The sequence below is a fragment of the Oncorhynchus gorbuscha genome, linkage group LG07 (genome assembly GCF_021184085.1).
Source record: "Oncorhynchus gorbuscha isolate QuinsamMale2020 ecotype Even-year linkage group LG07, OgorEven_v1.0, whole genome shotgun sequence".
Classification (NCBI taxonomy): Eukaryota; Metazoa; Chordata; class Actinopteri; order Salmoniformes; family Salmonidae; genus Oncorhynchus; species Oncorhynchus gorbuscha.
This window is the reverse complement of record NC_060179.1, coordinates 15,915,159-15,938,775: the sequence shown is the minus strand read 5'-3', so window position 1 is coordinate 15,938,775 and position 23,617 is coordinate 15,915,159. Positions and strand designations below refer to the sequence as shown.

The following is a 23,617-nucleotide window of genomic DNA, read 5'->3' as shown; positions in this document are numbered from 1 at the left end:
TGATCCCGAGTGGTGCAGCAGTCTAAGGCACTATATCTAAGTGTTAGAGGTGTCACTATGGACCCTGGTTTGATCCTGGGCTGTATCACAACTGCCCGTGGTCGGGAGTCCCATAGGGTGGTGCACAATTGGCCCAGCATCGTCTGGGTTAGGGGAGAGTTTGGCTGGGTAGGCCATCATTGTAAATAGGAATTTGTTCTTAAACTGACTTGTCTAGCTAAATAAAGGTTAAATAAATCAAAAGCAAGGAAGGGATACCAAACACATCCGCATGCACGCACATATTGAATAGACCTATCAATAGTATGCTTATTTTTGTTTTCTTGTGTCCTCCACAGCAGTCACTATTGTCACTGTAATAGCTAAAGATACTAAAGCACATAGTCAGGTGTGTGTGTTTTGGGAAAGAGAAATGGGGAGTGGTAATGTACGTGATCCCGGAAGTACACCCAAGCACGCAGAGCAGGAGCAGCGCGTGAGTGCGACGGAGAACTGACAGTCAGCGGAGAAAGGTGACTGACTAGCTGTAGTAGAAAGCTAGCTAACCAAAGGTAACACTAGAGGCTTTATTGCAATGTTTTACTGATAAGCTGTAGCAAAAATTGCTGAGCTAGCGACAACTGTCTGTCTGTAACGTTAGCTAGCTACAGTAACCGATTTAAAGCTCAACGATTTAATTAAATAAATAAAGTTGAGATTAATCGGTTACTAGCTAACGGTAGATAGCCATTAAATGTAGATGTAACTTAGTTAAGTCCCTTTCAAGTTGTCAATGATATTCGAAAATAAAAATATTGCTAGCTACCCATTATGGTCATTATTATTAGCCGGCTGGCCATAAAAGCATGTGAACAGTGCCTGACAGTCAATACGACTTCATAGCTTGACGTCAAACAGCTTCTTGTAACGTTACTTAGCTAGTTCCTAAAACAGTATTGCAATGTTAAACTGTAAATTGGTGTAGAAGTCTTCCTCAGGGCATCTGGCAGATTTGTCTTTGAACTAGTTATGGCTTCCTCGTCTTAAGTCATTGGCGACCAGCAGCAGCGTAATATGAGAAGGGTGCAATTGTGGCCTGCATCTGCAGGAACCTCTCTTTAGTCTTATATTGGTCCATTTGTAATTTGGTACAGGCAGGAGGCGGGCGCTCCATTACAGTAGGCAGCGTTAATTAAGGCCTAAGGAGGTGTGGTATATGGCCAATATAGCACTGCTAAGGGCTGTTCTTTGCAAGACGCAACACTGAGTGCCTGGACACAGCCCCTAGACATGGTATATTGGCCTTATATTACAAACCCCCGAGGTGCCTTATTGCTATTATAAACTGGTTACCAAATGTAATTAGAGCAGTAAAAATAAATGTTTTGTCATACCTGTGGTATATGGTCTGATATACCACGGCTTTCACGGCTCGAACCCCCCAGTTTATAATGTACGAAAAGGTTGGATGCCAGCTGCCGATAAACCCCACAGAAGATTGGGCGGGGGTAACAACGGTAGCTAGCCGTACGGTCTCCCACCTGTCAGACACTGCTGTCCCGCAGTTCTCATAACAATGGCGAGGGACAGTGTTCGGGAGGACACTGCCTACCGGGGTCACTCCCGCTAGCTAGCAAGGAGGACTCCAGTAGGCGGGGGTGAAAACTCAGATAATACTTTTATTTCCTGATTGACCCACATTCAAGTGTGACACAAGCATTAATATGTCGTGAATGAGGGGGAACGCCCCAAATTGCGGGCTGCAGTTGCACACCGTTGTATAATATAAATCATCTCAGGGGATGTTAGCTTGCTAGCACCAATATGAAATATCATAAATAATGCAGCCATGAGTGACAGCTCACTATCGTTATTAGCTAGCTAGCTTGTCTAAGCTGGACATGATGGTGTGTTTGGTATTGGTGTTCTTCTTTTAGAGCCTCTTTAAAAGCATCTGTGCTATTCCAGTATTCCCCACTTGTGATTCTCACATTGTGTGTGCGCGCGTGTGTGTGTGGAGGGGGGGTGTAGAACTGGTTCTGAGGGCTGTTTTCCTCTTCACTGAGTTTGGCTATGGCTCAGAGATGATTTAGAGATACATGATGTTCAGGTTATGAGTTTCGTAACTTTGCCCCAGATCTTTTTTTACTCTACGGTCTTTGATGCTGTGACGCTCTGTGAATCCCAGACCACCCACTCGCCTTTACCAACTCACTCGGAGGGCCTTCCATTGTCACGTGTTTCTGACTAAACTCCTAGGGTGACTTCCAGAGAGTGGCCAGGGGAACAATAAAACCAACTCTGGGACATACTTGTGACTTGAATGATGCAATTCATGTTCCATTTTTCAATAATGGAGTAAAACACATGAGATGGCGCACACCCAGAAGTTATTTTATGTGGAGGTGCTGATGAGTAAACTATAAAAATAGAGTAGCACACTCCTTATATAAACTCCCAGTCATTAACAAGCATGACATTCAAATGAACAAATTCCCCCTGTTATTATGCAATATATACACCTCTGGTTCAGTTAAACATTTAATTTGGGAGGTATTTCATCTGTTAAGTGTCAAGCCTCGAAATCAGACAATGGGGCTAAGCCCCTACACTGTAGATCATTTTTACTTCCTCAGCTTTGGGACACTGGTGGTGGTGGTGTGAGTGGAAGGGGGTGATTTGGGATTTAGCTTCTGAGGTTCTCACTGTCTGTTGTAATAGCGTGTGTGTTTTGGCTTCAGTGTGAGAGAACGCCAAGGTGCAGACTAGTGTTCAGTCTTAGCGAGAGTAGATGGGATATCATAGGAGGGAGGGAATGTGTGTGTGTCTTTGTGTGTGTGATAATCTCTTGTGTTGAGTGATTTGTGGTGTCGGTTGGTAGCAGAAGTATTTCTGTGTCGGTTTGTGGCTTTGATTGTAACTTCCTGCCTGAAGTATCCTGGGCTTGAAACACACATAGGGGTGTTAAACCCTGTGTATTTACAGAGTAAATATTCCTGGGCCTGATGGTGTAACTCTGGTACAGTGAATGGCTGCTCTGTTTTGTGTTAAAAACACTGAATTGGTATAAGAAACATGATGGAAGCCAATCCAATGAAGTCCATGAGGGGGAGTGAAGAGGTGTACATTTCAGGGAGAAACAGAATGTGTATAACCTCAAAAATGACTTTAGACTAACCTGTTCTCGCTCTCTACACCCTTTCTTACCCTCTTTCTTTATTTCTCTCTCTCTCCCTCCTTTCTTTCTTTCTCTCCTCTCCTCTCCTCTCCTCTCCCGCTTTCTCTATTCCTCTCTCTTTCTCTCTCTCTAGCTTCATGATATCATGGCAGCAACTATCAATCAAGCAAGGTCGGCACTTTCAAAAATGGTGAGGGGTCTTTCTTTTTTCCTACATGTACTATGAGTCTGTAGAACACAAATGCACACCCTGCTACACGAACACATTTAGCTATATACTGAACAAAAAAATAAATGCAAAGTGTTGGTCCCATGTTTCATGAGCTGAAACTAGATGGTAACTTCACAAGTAAAGTTGGTGGGGCTAGCTAAAACTCTAAACGTTTCTAGCATAAACGGAGTAGGCGGCGGAATAATAGTAAGTATGTTGATTATCTAAGCTGGGCCTGCTGCCGCTAGCCCCTCCAATAAAATATCCCAGAAATTTTCCATACACATAAAAAGCTTATTTCTCTCAAATGTTGTGCACAAATATGTTTACATCCCTATTAGTGAGCATTTCTCTTTTGCCAAGATAATCCTTCCACTTGACAGATGTGGCATATCAAGAAGCTGATTAAACAGCATGATCATTACACAGGTGTACCTTGTGCTGGGGCCAATAGAGGGCCACTCTAAAATGTGAAGTTTTGTCACACAAACAATGCCACAGATGTTTAAAGTTTTGAGGGAGCGTGCAATTGGCATGCTGACTGCAGGAATGTCCACGAGCTGAATTGATGTTAATTTCTCTACCATAAGCCGCCTGCAACATTGTTTTTTATTTTATTTGACAGTACGTCCAACCGGCCTCACAACCATAGACCATGTGCATGGCGTCGTGTGGGCGAGCAGTTTGCTGATGTCAACTTTGTTAACCGAGTGCTTCATGGTGGGGGTATGGGCAGGCATAAACTACAGACAACCAACACGATTGAATTTTCTCTATGGCAATTTCAATGCACAGAGATACCATGACAAGATCCTGAGCCCATTGTCTTGCCGTTCATCCACTGCCATCAACTCATGTTTCAGCATAATGCACGGCCCAATGTCGCAAGGATAAGTATACAATTCTTGGAAATTGAAAATGTCCCAGTTTTTCCATAGCCTGCATACTCACCAAACATGTCACCCAATGAGCCATGTTTGGGATGCTCTGGATCGACGTGTACGACAGCGTTTTCCAGTTCCCGCCAATATCCAGCGACTTCGCACAACCATTGAAGAGGAGTGGGACAACATTCCAGAGGCTACAATCAACAGCCTTTTTATTTTTATTTTATTTCACCTTTATTTAACCAGGTAGGCCAGTTGAGAACAAGTTCTCATTTACAACGGCGACCTGGCCAAGATAAAGCAGAGCAGTGCGACAAAAACAACAACAGAGTTACATGAACAAACACACAGTCAATAACACAATAGAAAAATCAATGTACAGTGTGTGCAAATGTAGAAGAGTAGGGAGGTAAAGGCAATAAATAGTAATAGGTAATAATTACAATTTAGCATTAACACTGGAGTGATAGATGTGTATGTAGATGATGATGTGTAAGTTGAGATACTTGGGTGCAAAACAATAAATAACAATATGGGGATGAGGTAGCAGGGTGAGCTATTTACAGATTGGCTGTGTACAGGTACAGCGATCGGTAAGCTGCTCTGACAGCTGATGCTTAAAGTTAGAGAGGGAGATATAAGTCTCCAGCTTCAGTGATTTTTGCAGTTCGTTCCAGTCATTAGCAGCAGAGAACTGGAAGCCTGATCAACTCTATGTGAAGGAGATGTCGTGCTGCATGAGGCAAAAGGTGGTCACACCAGATACTGACTGGTTTTCTGATCCACGCCCCTCTTTTTTTTTTTTTTTTAAGGTATCTGTTACCAACAGATGCATATCTGTATTCCCAGTCATGTGAAATCCATAGATTAGGGCCTAATGAATTCATTTCAATTGACTGATTTCCTTCATAAGGAAATCAGTCAACAATTTCCTTATGAAATTCTTACAAGTTTTGTTTATATTTTTGTTCAGTGTGTGTGTGTGTGTGTGTGTGTGTGTGTGTGTGTGTGTGTGTGTGTGTGTGTGTGTGTGTGTGTGTGTAGTTTAACAGTGAGCGGTACAGCCACTTCACTCTGCAGTCGGACGAAGAGGGAGACGAAGGGAGCCACGTGGAGGTGAGACTGTCTGATGATGAAGTAGATGACCACGCCCCCACTGAGCAGGTGGGCCAACCAGGAGACTCGCCCTCATACAGGCCCCGCCCACAGCAAAACAACCGCAAAGTGTGTTATCTGTCTCTTGGAACCCTCTTCATCTTCATCATCGGTACACACTCTTCCTCATGCTCTTTTTTAATTTCTTTGTCACACTCACCCTTTCTCCCTAGGCAAGGTCGTCTTGCATCGCCTTGTGCAGTTTACACATTTTAGACCCTTCCATTGGTCCTAAAGTGAAATCTCCAGCCACCTGGGGCACCAGGCAATGCAAAATGAGTTAATCCACTCTCTCTTGTCTTTCTCTCTTCACTTTCTCTGTTTTAGGTTATCTGATTGGCTATGTGAGCCACCACTCTCCCCACAAGGTGCCAATCACTTGTGATTCTGAGCAGGAAGTAGGCGTAGCTGAGGAGGCTGTAGTAGAATCCTCTCTAACCTGGAATGACATCACCAGCTTGCTGGCACAAAAACTAACTCCTGACGCCTTCAACAGCAGACTGAGGTACACACACACACACACACAGGGTTTTTGACCGTATTACCGCCACACCAGAATTCACCAGTCATGACCGCATTCAAATTCACTGTGACTGTTGGTCACCGTAATCCTATCCAAAACTCCCAAATGAATGACGCAGTCACTGGCTTTATCAATAAGTGCATCGTGGACATCGTCCCCACAGTGATTGTATGTACATACACCAACCAGATGCCATGTATTACAGGCAACATTCACACTGAGCTAAAGGGCAGAGCTGCCGCTTTCAAGGTGCGGGACTCTAACCCGGACGCTTCTAAGAAATCCTGCTATGCTCTGCGACGAACCATCAAACAGGCAAAGTGTCAATACAGGGCTAAGATTGAATCGTACTACACCAGCTCCGACGCTTGTCTTATGTGGCAGGGCTTGCAAACTATTACAGACTACAAAGGGAAGCACAGCCGCAAGCTGTCCATTGACACAAGCCTACCAGACGAGCTAAATCACTTCTATGCTCGCTTCGAGGCAAGCAACACTGAGGCATGCATGAGAGCATCAGCTGTTCTGGACGACTGTGTGATCACGCTCTCCGTAGCCGACGTGAGTAAGACCTTTAAACAGGTCAACATTCACAAGGCTGCAGGGCCAGACAGATTACCAGGACGTGTGCTCCGGGCATGTGCTGACCAACTGGCAGGTGTTTTCACTGACATTTTCAACATGTCCCTGATTGAGTCTAATACCAACATGTTTCAAGCAGACCACCATAGTCCCTGTGCCCAAGAACACAAAGGCAACCTGCCTAAATACTACAGACCCGTAGCACTCACGTCCGTAGCCATGAAGTGCTTTGAAAGGCTGGTAATAGCTCACATCAACACCATTATCCCAGAAACCCTAGACCCCCTCCAATTTGCATACTGCCCAAACAGATCCACAGATGATGCAATCTCTATTGCCCTTTCCCACCTGGACAAAAGGAACACCTATGTGAGAATGCTGTTCATTGACTTTTTATTACTTCTAAACAAAATATATTTTGGGGGTTCTAATGCGCTTACAATTATGTTTTGATTATTGCTTGATATTTGCTTGTGAGCTTTGCAAAATAACTATTTTGGATGAAGCATTTGTTAGCTAGAATGCTAATGCTCATTGACATTGGCTAGCTTTTGTTACAGCCTATGTGTTTTTTAAGTATAATTCAGTTGATTTATGATGATGACACACATTATAATAAGCATGACATTCATGCAAGCTTTAAAATCCAATTATAATCCAAAGTAGTGTGAAATACGGTCCACCCTCTCTCTCTGCAGTGATGTTGAACAGCCAGATCACGTGGCAGGGAGCAGTGCAGATGGCATTCTGGAATATCATGTGTTTGACAGCTTTAAGAGTATGGAGATGGAGCCCTGGACTGACGTACACTATGTCCAACTACAGACAGCCAACAGGTGTACACACACACACACACACACACACACACACACACACACACACACACACACACACACACACACACACACACACACACACACACACACACACACACACACACACACACACACACACACACACACACACACACTCTTTGTCTCATAATTCCACTTTGCTTGTAACATTCTCCTCCACAATCCCTTTACCCACAGTCAGAAGCCAAACCGTGTTATGATTGGCCAAGAGGAGGTGGGCCAGCCTAAGGGCTATCTGGCCTATAGTGCCACAGGAAAAGCTCAGGTCAGCCAATCAGATGTCCACATTGAATTATATTGACTGATCATCTCTTTTGATATTTTCGGCCAATATTTCATAGTGTGAAATCTGAGCCAAAATAATCTGTTACGGTTAAAGGCTTGGAAAGTGGCATGTTTGTAACATATTTTCTGCCACATTGGATGTTTGCAATCACAGTTGTTGCCTGAATCTCACAAGGGGGATCTGTTTTGTGTGTCTGCAGGGCAAGGCGGTGTATGGTAACTATGGGAGTCAAGAGGACTTGATGCTGCTACAGACTCTGAAGGTTGAGCTGAATGGCACTGTGATTCTACTGAGAGCTACAGGACAGATCAGCCTGGCACAGCAGGTAAGGTGTGTGTGTGTGTGTGTGTGTGTGTGTGTGTGTGTGTGTGTGTGTGTGTGTGTGTGTGTGTGTGTGTGTGTGTGTGTGTGTGTGTGTGTGTGTGTGTGTGTGTGTGAGTGTGTGAGAAAAGGTGGTTTTCAGTGTACTTCTGTGTTTCAGGTGGCTAATGTAGCAGCATTGGGAGTATCTGCTGTGTTGATTTACCTCGACCCTAAAGACTACAAGTTCCAACCAACTACTGAACTGTACGGACATGTGAGTACTCACACCACTACAAGGTGAATCTTACTGAGCCTGATTCAGAGATGCTTCTGCAACTACAATCATTTAACGTTCTATGTTCACGTTCTGTGATGTTCTCCTGTAGGTCCATCTAGGTTCAGGGGACCCCTTCACGCCAGGCTTCCCCTCCTTCAACCACACCCAGTTCCCTCCCACTCAGTCTTCTGGTCTGCCTACTGTACTGGCCCAAAGCATTACTGCTGCTAGTGCTGCCAAGATACTAACGTAAGACCACACACACACACACACACACACACACACACACACACACACACACACACACACACACACACACACACACACACACACACACACACACACACACACACACGTAACTGTCGATCTATCCCCAGGCGTATAGGTGGGCTTGAGTCCCCTCTCAGTTTTAAAGGCTCACTGGAGAATGTGAAGTACACCCTGGGAGGGGCTAGTAGTGAAGATGTTACTGTGGAGGTGAACAACGTGCTGAAGGACACAGAGATCCACAACGTCTTTGGAGTCATCAAGGGCTTCACTGAGCCAGGTATGTGTCTGTCTGTGTGAGTGCATCCATTGTAGTGTATGTGACTCCAGCAGGATTCAAGCCTAGAACCCTGGCATTGCTAACACCAAACTTTTTCCAACCAAGCCACACAGAACACTCCAAAACATTATCTTTGAACTCTGTACATTTGAACAGTAATGTATCATCTCTATGCACAGTGTTTGTGAGTGGGTTTTGTGTTAATTTGACTGTTTTTGTGTAGATCAGTACGTGTTACTGGGGGCTCAGAGGGATGCGTGGGGTCCAGGCTACGCTAAAGCCACTGTCGGGACCACACTGCTACTGGAGCTGGCTAGAGCTGTGTCTGAGATGGTGCACACAGGTAACATCAATACATTAACACACATCAATACATTAACACACACACACACATCAATACATCAATACATTAACACACACACACACATCAATACATTAACACACACACACACACATCAATACATTAACACACACACACACACATCAATACATTAACACACACACACACACATCAATACATTAACACACACACACACACATCAATACATTAACACACACACACACACATCAATACATTAACACACACACACATCAATACATTAACACACACACACACACATCAATACATTAACACACACACACACACATCAATACATTAACACACACACACACACATCAATACATTAACACACACACACACACATCAATACATTAACACACACACACACACACACACATCAATACATTAACACACACACACACACACACACATCAATACATTAACACATTAACACACACACACACATCAATACATTAACACACACACACACACACACATCAATACATTAACACACACACACACACACATCAATACATTAACACACACACACACACAACACACACATTCTGACATCTGTGTGTGTAGATGGTTTCCGTCCCAGGAGGAGTCTGGTGTTTGCCAGTTGGAGTGCAGGAGAATACGGCGGTGTTGGATCTACAGAGTGGCTGGAGGTGAACTACACACACACCCCTTACAGTTCAACACACACACACACCCCTTACAGTTCAACACACACACACCCCTTACAGTTCAACACACACACACACACACACACACCCCTTACAGTTCAACACACACACACACCCCTTACAGTTCAACACACACACACACCCCTTATAGTTCAACACACACACACACCCCTTACAGTTCAACACACACACACACACCCCTTACAGTTCAACACACACACCCCTTACAGTTCAACACACACACACACACACACCCCTTACAGTTCAACACACACACACACACCCCTTACAGTTCAACACACACACACACACACACACACACACACCACACACACACACACACACACACACACACACACACACACACACACACACACACACACACACACACACACACACACACACACACACACACACACACAACACACACACACACCCCTTACAGTTCAACACACACACTGGGTGGAAAGTATTCAGGATATGTCAGTGTTCTAGCTAGTATTAGGCGATAATAATATGTTGCTGGAAGGCGCTGATTGGACCAGCCTCTACACTAGCAGGGAGGGGTATGTAATGTCGTGTGTGTTCCTCTCCAGAGTTTCTTCTCCTCTCTGGACAGAAGAGCTTTCACCTACATCAGTCTGGATGGAGTGGTCACTGGTGAGTACACACAACCACAAAAATACTTCATACAAAGTATCCTTCTAATCTAATAGTGTGTGATCTTCAGGCCATGGTGAATTCAAAGTGTCTGCCAGTCCCCTACTCTACAGCCTTCTGGAAAGCACCACGAAGGAGGTGAAGAATCCCATTGGTTTTGGAGAGTCTGGGAAGTCTCTGTATGATAAGGTGTCTGGAGTCAACTTTGAGAAGGCAGTGTGAGTACACCTCGCATATCACTCCAATGATAGATCACTCCAAAGATATGTCTGTACAATAGGCATAAAGGTGTGTGTGTGCGTGTGTGTGTGATTAGGTTTGAGCCCATGAAGATGGAAGACTCTGCATATCCCTTCTTGGCCTTCTCTGGAATCCCCTCTCTCTCCTTCCGCTTCGTCTCTCAGGGGGTGAGACACACACACAATAACTAACACACACCTTAACAAACACTAACACACACACACTCTCAGGTTTCGATGTTTTGTTTACAGATAGTTTGATTTCGATAACTGTCTGTAATAGAATTGTCTGTCTTTGTCTCCCCTGTGTGTGTGTGTGTGTGTGTGTGTGTGTGTGTGTGTGTGTGTGTGTGTGTGTGTGTGTGTGTGTGTGTGTGTGTGTGTGTGTGTGTGTGTGTGTGTGTGTGTGTGCGTGTGCGTGTGTGCGCGCGTTGTAGTCTGAGGCCTACCCGTACTACGGCACCTCTCTTGACAACAAGGATCACCTTGGTTACGCCACCGCCCATCGTCTTAATTCCCTAGCCACTGGGGCGGGATTGGTCGCAGGTCAGCTGGCGTTACGATTGGTCCACGACCACGTGCTACGTCTAGATGTGCAACGCTACAGGACGGTTCTCAGACAATCTGTGGTCAAGATCAACCAGCGCCTCAAACAAGTCACCCTGGTTTGTTTATATGACATGATTGTTTTTGTTTGTTGTTGTTAGGTATAGTTCTAATGTTATTGTGTTGTTACAGGATGGTTCTGCTGAGAGTCTGTCAGCCCATTGGCTCATCATGGCCTTAGGATCCTACAGTAGAGCTGCTACTGACCTCAACACTGACCTACTCAACACCGACCTCACTGACACACTGGCTTGCCACAACATCAACGACCGCATCATGAGAGTGAGACGCACACACACACCCTTGTAATCTAACTGATCAATGCCATAAGGCTCCAGTTTTATAGTGAACACAAGTCAATCAGTAGTGGTTCTGTCTTGATTCATAAACTAACACTTGGATTCTCGTCTCTCTCCCCCTAGGTGGAACACAACCTCCTTTCTCCATATGTCTCCCCCAAAGAGGTTCCATTCCGCCACCTGCTGTTTGGCCGTGGTTCCCACACCCTGGCAGCCCTGTTGGAGGGTGAGGACAGAGAGGTGCTGCGGACCCAGCTGGCCCTGGCCACCTGGACGCTACAGGGCTGTGCCAATGCTCTCTCTGGAGACGTCTGGGACAGCGACAACCAGATGTAACAGTGTCCGTCCGTCCATCCGTCCATCCTGGTTCACTGTAAAATCCAGGATGAGATGAAGACGGATTGGTCGGGGGTGACGATGTAATAAGAGACCAGGAACTACTGTCATTCCTTCCAGTTTCAGTTACTGGACTTCCTGAAGAATGTTGAGATTGATCGACCTCTAATCCCTCGACACAGAGGAGCCTATTTATACGTTATATATCTATCAGTCCAATATACATGTTCTCTGTTTTAATGATGATAAAGTTCTTGTTTATTTTTATAACATTTTTGGAAGCAGTGCCTTCAGACTTATGGCAGTTTCATGTTGTTAGTTTAGGTTAAGAGTTGATTTATTTTTCAGTGCCAGTGCTCACTATACATGTTTAAATGTCGTTCATTTTGTTTTTGATAAAGTTATCAGGAGCTGTGCCTTCCAGACTTGATGGTTATGTGTTCGTTCATTTTGTTTTTGATAAAGTTATCAGGAGCTGTGCCTTCCAGACTTGATGGCTATGTGTTCCTTCATTTGGTTTTTGATAAAGTTATCAGTTCATTGTATAAAGTTATCGGGAGGAATGTCTTCCATACTTATGGCAGTTATACTGTCTCTTACTGCTGAAGCAACAGAGTCACGTATACAGACTGACCATCCAAGGTCCCATGACATGTGGTGTAAATATTGCCTTTCAGTTTGCCTTGCAGTTGAAGTGAGAACAGAATCTAATGGGGGAAGAGAATTGAGACCGACACTATCGTTTTGACCCGGATGAAAGACTGTCCAGCTACAGATGGTCAGACTTCCGCTGTATACATGACTCTGTTAACAGAAATACATCACCGACTGCTCCCACACATTACTATGGAAACAGAAACCCCAGCATCTGGGTATCACCACAGAAACATGGTTACCGACGGCAGCGGATGTCATGACTTCGTCACATTTTGATTTGATGAAATGGATGCACTTAAATTCGGAGTCCATGGTGAATTTACAAATTCTAAGCATGTTTTAGACATGTCGGGGAGGTAGCTATTTGGGTCACGTCTGTAATTACAATTTTATATATAGCCTTAAATGGCTCTGGTCAGAAGAAGTTAACTATATAGGTAATATTGTGTAATTTCTCATGCAGCATGGGCTCACCAAAACAAACATGCTAAATCTCGCCACTCTGAGCTGAACATGTAAAAATAATATTATTCAGGCAGCGAAAGAGTCATTTCTGTTAACCAGTGTTATTTTGGAGCAGTTTAAGTCAATTTCTGACTTGAACTATTATCGGGAGCAGTGTCTTCCATAATGATAAGTGTTGGTGGTAGTTTTTGCCTACCAGTGTGTGTGGTTATCTATCGGGACAGTGACTCCCATATTTCACTGAAGGGTGAAGTAATTTATTGGGTACAGTGTTTCCCAGAGTTATATGTCTGTGTGTATCGGGGACAGAGACTCCCATATTTCACTGAAGGGTGAAGTAATTTATTGGGTACAGTGTTTCCCAGAGTTATATATCTGTGTGTGTCGGGGGCAGTGACTCATATTTCACTGAAGGGTGAAGTCATTTATCAGGAAACAGTGTTTCTCAGTCATTTTTCTCTCTCTCTTTGTGTTAGGTTAGTATATCTGATCTGTGTGATCTAACACTCTTCTATTGTTCCTCTCTGAATGAGTTGTAATGGATACGTCCTATGGCATGTTACTGTGATTTCCCTTACAAATGCAATCCCTACAACAAATGTTCCCATTCAGGTCAACAGGATTATCTTCCTAAATATTTTCCCATGCATTTATTATCACTGACACTGAAACTCCTGTTGCAGCCGTCCGCTAAATAGTGATTGTTCTCTTTTGATTATTGATCGCACTCCGTCAACCAGCTAACTAGTGGAACTGTTCTGACATTTCTGTTACAGACTTGTCAGTGCTAGGCTGAACCCATACATGTTCACCTGACTTTTCTACCACTTACTTGGTGTGTTAACATGCTGTAGAGGACCGTGTATGTGTGTTTAGCCGTTTCTGTACTGTTGATGAGTTCTGTTTTTCTGCTGTGCTTCAATAAACCCTTTGGTTTAACGCACCAATACATAAACTGTGTGTGTGTGTGGTTATTGTTCATTGATGGGCTGATATAAATACTATGCAGGCCAGTCTCTCTTGGCTAAGAGTTGAGGAGAGACTGACAGCATCAATTATTTTTATAAGAAACAATGTGTTTAAAATCGCAAATTGTTTTGCATAGTCAATTTACACACAGCTCTGACACACACTTATCCCACCAGACATGCCACCAGGAGTCTTTTCATAGCCTTTTTGTTATGTATGTAGTTCTGTCCTTGAGCTGTTCTTGTCCAATGATGTTCTGTATTATGTTTCATGTTTTGTGTGAACCACAGGAAGAGGAGCTGCTGCTTTTGCAACAGCTAATGGGGATCCTAATCAAATACCAAATCGTCGTTGGACGCTAACTACCAAAAATCACCGATAGCCTATCCTTACCCAATAGATCATGCAATGTTTTAATGCAAATGTTTCAATGCAATGTTTCAATGCAATGTTGGCGGCCTGGAACGTACTGTATCTCAATGTGCGCAAAACGCGGTGACGCCACGCCAGTAATCCCAGCAACACGCGACCAGGAATTACAGGAGAGGACAGGGAACAGACAGAAAACAACCGACTGCTTATTTTACCAAGAAAAATGAAGGGTTCTGAAAACAACAAGTGATTAAGGCGAGTTTTGGCGAGGTGGAGAAAATAGAGTCTGTCTTTCTCTCCCCATCTCTCTTTTTTTTTTTACATATCTCGATGAGCGTCTGCATGAACTATACTGTTATCTTGATTTGGGTCTCTGTCTCTGATGAGGTTACCGTTAATAGGCTAGTCAGTGTATGGATCAGTGATGCGACATGTCCCATTTAACATTTCAGTAGATTAGTTTTTTAAAACGGATTCAATGCGCATATCTCTTAGCTTATTTAGCCTAGCTCAACAAGAGCTACTGTTTACTAGGAGAGAAAGGGAGGAGGGCTCGCGTAGGCTCGTTATGTAGTGTTTTCTCCCTATAGCAACAGTAGTCTGCACTGCAGTGCTGTTTTATAATGCAGAGAGAGAGGCTGAATCGGGGGTAATACAGGCTATATTTAAATTTCCATATTCAGACCCAGAGTGCCCTCAATTAAACAGAGTCACATAGAAAGCACTGTTTCTAGCTCTCTCTTCTCTCTCCGGGGATGTTGTATTATTCAACAGTAGACGGAGGATGTTGAGAGTCATAGGGAGAAAGGGATAGAGCGGCCCGGGAGGTGTGGAAGTGTCCTGTGCTGTGTGTAGGGGTGAGTCAGCACAGATGGATAGAGAATAGGACAGTTTATAGAAGGCTTAGCTTGGCTGATAGAGACAGGAGAGAGTGGTGTCAGATGTCTCCTGGTGTGTGTGTGTGTGTGTGTGTGTGTGTGTGTGTGTGTGTGTGTGTGTGTGTGTGTGTGTGTGTGTGTGTGTGTGTGTGTGTGTGTGTGTGTGTGTGTGTGTGTGTGTGTGTGTGTGTGTGTGTGTGTGTGTGTTGATTAGGCAGAAGGTCGCGAGGTTGAGGGGAGCTCAACACTGGGCAGACTCGCAGCAGAGTGACACAGAGAGGAACTGAGATGTACCACTGCTTCAACACACACAGCTGAAACCAGGACAAAAACCATAGAGTATTGAAAGAGGGGCGGCGGGTGAGGGGAGATTGGAGGACGAGTGTGGGGGAGCAGCAGCCATGGCAGAGAACTATATGTACCAGCATCTGTCCTACGAGATAGAAGAGGAGGAGAAGGAAGAGAGGAAGGAGAGAGTGGGAGAAAACATGGTAAAGTCTTATGTACTGTGTCAGACACTGGTTGATGTTGTTGTTGGTATGTTGACTGTGTGTGTGTGTAGATGACGGAGGAGGGGACAGAGTGGTTGATAGATCTGTTAACAGACGTTCAGCTGCAGCAGTACTTCCTGCGTGTCCGTGACGAGCTGAACGTGACCCGCCTGTCACACTTCGACTACGTCAAGAATGAAGACCTGGAGAAGATCGGCATGGGGAGGCCAGGTGTGTGAAGTCATATCCTATTTTAAAGTGTAAAAAAAGATCAAGGAAAGCTATTGTAGTGGATTTACCATGTCTATTCCTCTAGAAATTGTCCCAATCGCAGTCACAACGTGGTCATGTCACAGTCACAACGTGGTCATGTCACAGTCACAGCGTGGTCATGTCACAGTCACAACGTGGTCATGTCACAGTCACAACGTGGTCATATCACAGTCACAACGTGGTCATATCACAGTCACAACGTGGTCATGTCACAGTCACAATGTAGTCATGTCACAGTCACAACGTGATCATATCACAGTCACAAGGTAGTCATAACACAGTCACACAGTCCTGTCTCTCTTCAATCTATTTTCTTATTTCTTTGTCCTGTAGCGATCCAAGATGTCACATACATAGATGATGGGGTGGCAGTGTGTTAGAGGGAGGCTGACAGTATGTAATGTATTCTCTGTGTTGCAGGACAGAGGAGGCTGACAGTATGTAATGTATTCTCTGTGTTGCAGGACAGAGGAGGCTGACAGTATGTAATGTATTCTCTGTGTTGCAGGACAGAGGAGGCTGACAGTATGTAATGTATTCTCTGTGTGTTGCAGGACAGAGGAGGGTGACGGTGTGTAATGTATTCTCTGTGTGTTGCAGGACGGAGGAGGCTGACAGTGTGTAATGTATTCTCTGTGTGTTGCAGGACAGAGGAGGCTGACGGTGTGTAATGTATTCTCTGTGTGTTGCAGGACAGAGGAGGCTGACAGTGTGTAATGTATTCTCTGTGTGTTGCAGGACAGAGGCTGATGGTGTGTAATGTATTCTCTGTGTGTTGCAGGACAGAGGAGGCTGACAGTGTGTAATGTATTCTCTGTGTGTTGCAGGACAGAGGAGGCTGACGGTGTGTAATGTATTCTCTGTGTGTTGCAGGACAGAGGAGGCTGACAGTGTGTAATGTATTCTCTGTGTGTTGCAGGACAGAGGCTGATGGTGTGTAATGTATTCTCTGTGTGTTGCAGGACAGAGGAGGCTGACGGTGTGTAATGTATTCTCTGTGTGTTGCAGGACAGAGGAGGCTGACGGTGTGTAATGTATTCTCTGTGTGTTGCAGGACAGAGGAGGCTGACGGTGTGTAATGTATTCTCTGTGTGTTGCAGGACAGAGGAGGCTGACGGTGTGTAATGTATTCTCTGTGTGTTGCAGGACAGAGGAGGCTGACGGTGTGTAATGTATTCTCTGTGTGTTGCAGGACAGAGGAGGCTGACGGTGTGTAATGTATTCTCTGTGTGTTGCAGGACAGAGGAGGCTGACGGTGTGTAATGTATTCTCTGTGTGTTGCAGGACAGAGGAGGCTGACGGTGTGTAATGTATTCTCTGTGTGTTGCAGGACAGAGGAGGCTTTGGGAGGCAGTCAAGAGGAGGAGAGCTCTCTGTAAACGCAAATCCTGGATGAGCAAGGTACAGCACACAGTGAGTGTGAATCCCTCTTAGCTGTGTGTGTGTGTGTGTGTGTGTGTGTGTGTGTGTGTGTGTGTGTGTGTGTGTGTGTGTGTGTGTGTGTGTGTGTGTGTGTGTGTGTGTGTGTGTGTGTGTGTGTGTGTGTGTGTGTGTGTGTGAACGTGCATGCGGGCATGCATGGCTGAGTGTGTGTGTGTGTGTGTGTGTGTGTGTGTGTGTGTGTGTGTGTGTGTGTGTGTGTGTGTGTGTGTGTGTGTGTGTGTGTGTGTGTGTGTGTGTGTGTGTGTGTGTGTGTGTGTGTGTGTGTGTGTGTGAACGTGCATGCGGGCATGCATGGCTGAGTGTGTGTGTGTGTGTGTGTGTGTGTGTGTGTGTGTGTGTGTGTGTGTGTGTGTGTGTGTGTGTGTGTGTGTGTGTGTGTGTGTGTGTGTGTGTGTGTGTGTGTGTGTGTGTGTGTGTGTGTGTGTGTGAACGTGCATGCGGGCATGCATGGCTGAGTGTGTGTGTGTGTGTGTGTGTGTGTGTGTGTGTGTGTGTGTGTGTGTGTGTGTGTGTGTGTGTGTGTGTGTGTGTGTGTGTGTGTGTGTGTGTGTGTGTGTGTGTGTGTGTGTGTGTGTGTGTGTGTGTGTGTGAACGTGCATGCATGGCTGAGTGTGTGTGTCACGGTCGTCGTAATGAGCGGACCAAGGCGCAGAGTAATTGAAGCTCCACATCTTTATTACGGTGAAACTTTAAACAAAAAAACAATAACGAAACGTGAAAGTAGTGATGCACAAACACAAAACAATATCCCACAAACACAGGTGGGGTAAATGGCTACCTAAATATGATCCCCAATTAGAGGCAACGATTACCAGCTGCCTCTAATTGGGAACCATATAAAACACCAACATAGAAATATTGAGCTAGAACACCCCCTAGTCATGCCCTGACCTACTACACCGTAGAGAACCAAGGGCTCTCTATGGTCAGGGCATGACAGTGTGTGTGTGTGTGTGTGTGTGTGTGCGTGTGCGTGCATGTGTTTAGTGTACATGTGTGTGTACATGGTAAAGTCTCTCTAAGCTGTAGTCTCTGTGTTTGGGCCAGCAGGTATTTCCAGGGAAAAGACCTGACTCTGACTCCGACCCACAGCAGCCCCGGGGGGCATCACCCACCTTGATGACTCCAGGTGTGTGGGTGTTTGACATATTCTTTACATTATCCCAACTCCAGGCTTATTATTTTTTAGATTTTGACCTACTCAAATCAAATCAAATGTATTTATATAGCCCTTCTTACATCAGCTGATGTCACAAAGTGCTGTACAGAAAACCAGCCTAAAACCCCAAACAGCAAGCACTGCAGGTGTAGAAGCACGGTGGCTAGGAAAAGCTCCCTAGAAAGGCCAGAACCTAGGAAGAAACCTAGAGAGGAACCAGGCTATGAGGGGTGGCCAGGTGGAGATTATAACAGAACATGGCCAATATGTTCAAATGTTCATAGATGACCAGCAGGGTCAAATAATAATAATCACAGGAGTTGTCGAGGGTGCAGCAAGTCAGCACCTCAGGAGTAAAGTGGTTAGAGCGTTGGACTAGTAACCGGAAGGTTGCGAGTTCAAACCCCCGAGCTGACAAGGTACAAATCTGTCGTTCTGCCCCTGAACAGGCAGTTAACCCACTGTTCCCAGGCCGTCATTGAAAATAAGAATATGTTCTTAACTGACTTGCCTGGTTAAATAAATGTAAAATAAATAAAATAAAAAAATGTCAGTTGGATTTTCATAGCTGATCATTCAGAGTATCTCTACCGCTCCTGCTGTCTCTAGAGAGTTGAAAACAGCAGGTCTGGGACAGGTAGCACGTCTGGTGAACAGGTCAGGGTTCCATAGCCGCAGGCAGAACAGTTGAAACTGGAGCAGCAGCATGGCCAGCTGAACTGGGAACAGCAAGGAGTCATCATACCAGGTAGTACTGAGGCATGGTCCTAGTGCTCAGGTCCTCCGCGAGAGTGAAAGAAAGAAAGAGAGAAAGAGAGAAAGAGAGAGAATTAGAGAGAGCATACTTAAATTCACACAGGACTGCGGATAAGACAGGAGAAGTACTCCAGATATAACAGACTGACCCTAGCCCCCGACACATAAACTACTGCAGCATAAATAGTGGAGGCAGGAGGGGTCAGGAGACACTGTGGCCCCATCCGATGATACCCCCGGACAGGGCCAAACAGGCAGGAAAAAAAACCAGCCAATTTGCCAATGCACAGCCCCCACACCACTAGAGGGATATCTTCAAGCACCAATTTACCATCCTGAGACAAGGCTGAGTATAGCCCACACAGATCTCCTCCATTAGTGACCTGTAAACAGTATTGTTTTAATGAGGAGTTGTTGTTGGAGTATGTTAACTCACATAACTATATGTATATGAACGATTATTGCGCCTGGTGTTTAAAGGCTTAACCCCGTCCAGCGATGGGCCGTCGTCGGGGGCAGCCCTGACCTGTCTGATCCGGGAGGCAGAGCTTCAGCTGTGTGAACGACTGGGAGACGGAACCTTTGGAGTCGTCAGGAGAGGAGAGTGGACCGGACCGACTGGACAAGTGGTGAGTGAGTGAGTGAGTGAGTGAGTGAGTGAGTGAGTGAGTGAGTGAGTGAGTGAGTGAGTGAGTGAGTGAGTGAGTGAGTGAGTGAGTGAGACAGACAGACAGACAGACAGACAGACAGACAGACAGACAGACAGACAGACAGACAGACAGACAGACAGACAGACAGACAGACAGACAGAAAGACAGACAGACAGACAGACAGACAGACAGACAGACAGACAGACAGACAGACAGACAGACAGACAGACAGACAGACAGACAGACAGACAGACAATACATCTATTTTACCAACAAAATATTAGAGAATGATTTCATCTGACAGCTGGTTCACAAAGTAAAACATGTCATTCTCTCTTTCTCTCCCCTTCCTCCCTCCCTCCATCCCTCCCTCCATCCCTCCCTCCATCCCTCCCCCCTTCCTCCATCCCTCCATCCATCCCTCCATCCCTCCCTCCATCCCCTCTCCATCCCTCCCTCCATCCCCCTCCATCCCTCCATCCTTCCCTCCATCCCTCCCTCCATCCCCCCTCCCTCCATCCCCCCTTCCTCCCTCCCTCCATCCCTCCCTCCATCCCTCCCTCCATCCCCCCTCATCCCTCCCTCCATCCCCCCTTCCTCCCTCCCTCCATCCCCCCTCCATCCCTCCCTCCATCCCCCTCCATCCCCCCTCCATCCCTCCATCCCTCCCTCCATCCCCCTCCATCCCCCTCCATCCCTCCCTCCATCCCCCCTTCCTCCCTCCCTCCATCCCTCCCTCCATCCCTCCCTCCATCCCCCCTCATCCCTCCCTCCCTCCCTTCCTCCCTCCATCCCCCTCCATCCCCACCTCCATCCCCCCGCCATCCCTCCCTCCATCCCCCCCTTCCTCCCTCCATCCCTCCCTCCATCCCCCTCCATCCCCCCCTTCCTCCCTCCCTCCCTCCATCCCTCCATCCCCCTCCATCCCTCCCTCCATCCCTCCATCCCTCCCTCCATCCCCCTCATCCCTCCATCCCTCCCTCCATCCCCCCTTCCTCCCTCCATCCCTCCCTTCCTCCCTCCCTCCATCCCTCCATCCCTCCCTCCATCCCTCCATCCCTCCATCCCTCCCTCCATCCCTCCATCCCTCCCTCCATCCCCCCTTCCTCCCTCCATCCCTCCCTCCATCCCCCCTCCATCCCTCCCTCCATCCCCCCTCCATCCATCCCTCCCTCCATCCCCCCTCCATCCATCCCTCCCTCCACCCCCCTCCCTCCCTCCCTCCATCCCTCCCTCCACCCCTCCCTCCATCCCCCTCATCCCTCCCTCCCTCCATCCCCCTCCATCCCTCCATCCCTCCCTCCCTCCATCCCCCCTCCATCCCTCCCTCCATCCCTCCCTCCATCCCCCTTCCTCCCTCCCTCCATCCCTCCCTCCCTCCATCCCCTCCTCTCTCTAGCTGTCAGTAGCGGTGAAGTGTCTGAAGACAGACAGTGTGTTGGACACTGAGGGGTTGGATGATTTCATCAGAGAGGTGAACGCCATGCACTCCCTCAACCACCAGAACCTCATACGGCTCTATGGAGTGGTGCTCACACACCCCATGAAGATGGTGAGACACACACACACACACACACACACACACACACACACACACACACACACACACACACACACACACACACACACACACACACACACACACACACACACACACACTCTCATTGACTACGTTGTATTAATTAATGTGTCTCTAACGTGTGTGTGTGTATTGTCTCTAATGTGTGTGTGTGTGTGTGTGTGTGTGTGTGTGTGTGTGTGTGTGTGTGTGTGTGTGTGTGTGTGTGTGTGTGTGTGTGTGTGTGTGTGTGTGTGTGTGTGTGTGTGTGTGTGTAGGTGACAGAGCTGGCTCCTCTTGGTTCTCTGTTGGATCGTCTGAGGAAGCGACAGGGACACATCCTCATCTCCTCTCTGTGTGGCTACGCTGTACAGGTCAGTGGGGGGGTGGGACATCCTCATCTCCTCTCTGTGTGGCTACGCTGTACAGGTCAGTGGGGGGACATCCTCATCTCCTCTCTGTGTGGCTACGCTGTACAGGTCAGTGGGGGGGACATCCTCATCTCCTCTCTGTGTGGCTACGCTGTACAGGTCAGTGGGGGGACATCCTCATCTCCTCTCTGTGTGGCTGTACAGGTCAGTGGGGGGACATCCTCAGGTCAGTGTACAGGTCAGTGGGGGGGACATCCTCATCTCCTCTCTGTGTGGCTACGCTGTACAGGTCAGTGGGGGGACATCCTCATCTCCTCTCTGTGTGGCTACGCTGTACAGGTCAGTGGGGGGGACATCCTCATCTCCTCTCTGTGTGGCTACGCTGTACAGGTCAGTGGGGGGACATCCTCATCTCCTCTCTGTGTGGCTACGCTGTACAGGTCAGTGGGGTGTGGCTCAGTGTGTGGCTACGCTGTACAGGTCAGTGGGGGGACATCCTCATCTCCTCTCTGTGTGGCTACGCTGTACAGGTCAGTGGGGGGACATCCTCATCTCCTCTCTGTGTGGCTACGCTGTACAGGTCAGTGGGGGTGTGGCTACGCTGTACAGGTCCATCCTCATCTCCTCTCTGTGTGGCTACGCTGTACAGGTCAGTGCATCCTCATCTCCTCTCTGCTGTACAGGTCAGGTGGGGGGACATCCTCATCTCCTCTCTGTGTGGCTACGCTGTACAGGTCAGTGGGGGGGGACATCCTCATCTCCTCTCTGTGTGGCTACGCTGTACAGGTCAGTGGGGGGACATCCTCATCTCCTCTCTGTGTGGCTACGCTGTACAGGTCAGTGGGGGGGACATCCTCATCTCCTCTCTGTGTGGCTACGCTGTACAGGTCAGTGGGGGGACAGGTCAGTGGGGGGGGACATCCTCATCTCCTCTCTGTGTGGCTACATCCTGGGGGGGGGGGGACATCCTCATCTCCTCTCTGTGTGGCTACGCTGTACAGGTCAGTGGGGGGACATCCTCATCTCCTCTCTGTGTGGCTACGCTGTACAGGTCAGTGGGGGGACATCCTCATCTCCTCTCTGTGTGGCTACGCTGTACAGGTCAGTGGGGGGACATCCTCATCTCCTCTCTGTGTGGCTACGCTGTACAGGTCAGTGGGGGGACATCCTCATCTCCTCTCTGTGTGGCTACGCTGTACAGGTCAGTGGGGGGACATCCTCATCTCCTCTCTGTGTGGCTACGCTGTACAGGTCAGTGGGGGGGGGGACATCCTCATCTCCTCTCTGTGTGGCTACGCTGTACAGGTCAGTGGGGGGACATCCTCATCTCCTCTCTGTGTGGCTACGCTGTACAGGTCAGTGGGGGACATCCTCATCTCCTCTCTGTGTGGCTACGCTGTACAGGTCAGTGGGGGAGGGACATCCTCATCTCCTCTCTGTGTGGCTACGCTGTACAGGTCAGTGGGGGGACATCCTCATCTCCTCTCTGTGTGGCTACGCTGTACAGGTCAGTGGGGGGGGACATCCTCATCTCCTCTCTGTGTGGCTACAGGTCAGTGGGGGGGACATCCTCATCTCCTCTCTGTGTGGCTCCTCACGCTGCTGTACAGGTCAGTGGGGGGAC

The 23,617-nt window shown here is 47.1% G+C and overlaps 1 protein-coding gene and 1 pseudogene across 5 annotated transcripts; both read left to right on the top strand.

Annotated features, from left to right (window-relative positions):
• The first annotated feature begins 414 nt into the window (after positions 1-414).
• Positions 415-12,440, top strand: LOC124039536 (transferrin receptor protein 1-like). 5 transcript variants are annotated; one of them, XM_046355615.1, is made up of 18 exons: positions 415-551; positions 3,291-3,347; positions 5,300-5,419; positions 5,738-5,915; positions 7,214-7,351; positions 7,547-7,634; positions 7,855-7,980; positions 8,137-8,232; positions 8,345-8,484; positions 8,613-8,782; positions 9,006-9,125; positions 9,708-9,793; positions 10,408-10,471; positions 10,542-10,689; positions 10,788-10,878; positions 11,148-11,375; positions 11,449-11,598; positions 11,739-12,440. In XM_046355615.1, the coding sequence occupies exons 5-18, from the start codon at positions 7,296-7,298 to the stop codon at positions 11,949-11,951; spliced, it is 1,776 nt and encodes a 591-aa protein (XP_046211571.1). In that variant the 5' UTR covers positions 415-551; positions 3,291-3,347; positions 5,300-5,419; positions 5,738-5,915; positions 7,214-7,295; the 3' UTR covers positions 11,952-12,440. The 5 variants fall into 5 exon arrangements, with proteins under 5 accessions (XP_046211571.1, XP_046211569.1, XP_046211572.1 ...); XM_046355613.1 differs by having other exon boundaries at positions 5,300-5,522; XM_046355616.1 differs by having other exon boundaries at positions 5,229-5,419.
• Positions 12,441-14,675: 2,235 nt separating this feature from the next.
• The window catches only part of LOC124039535, a 27,828-nt pseudogene continuing 18,886 nt past the window's right edge, over positions 14,676-23,617 (top strand).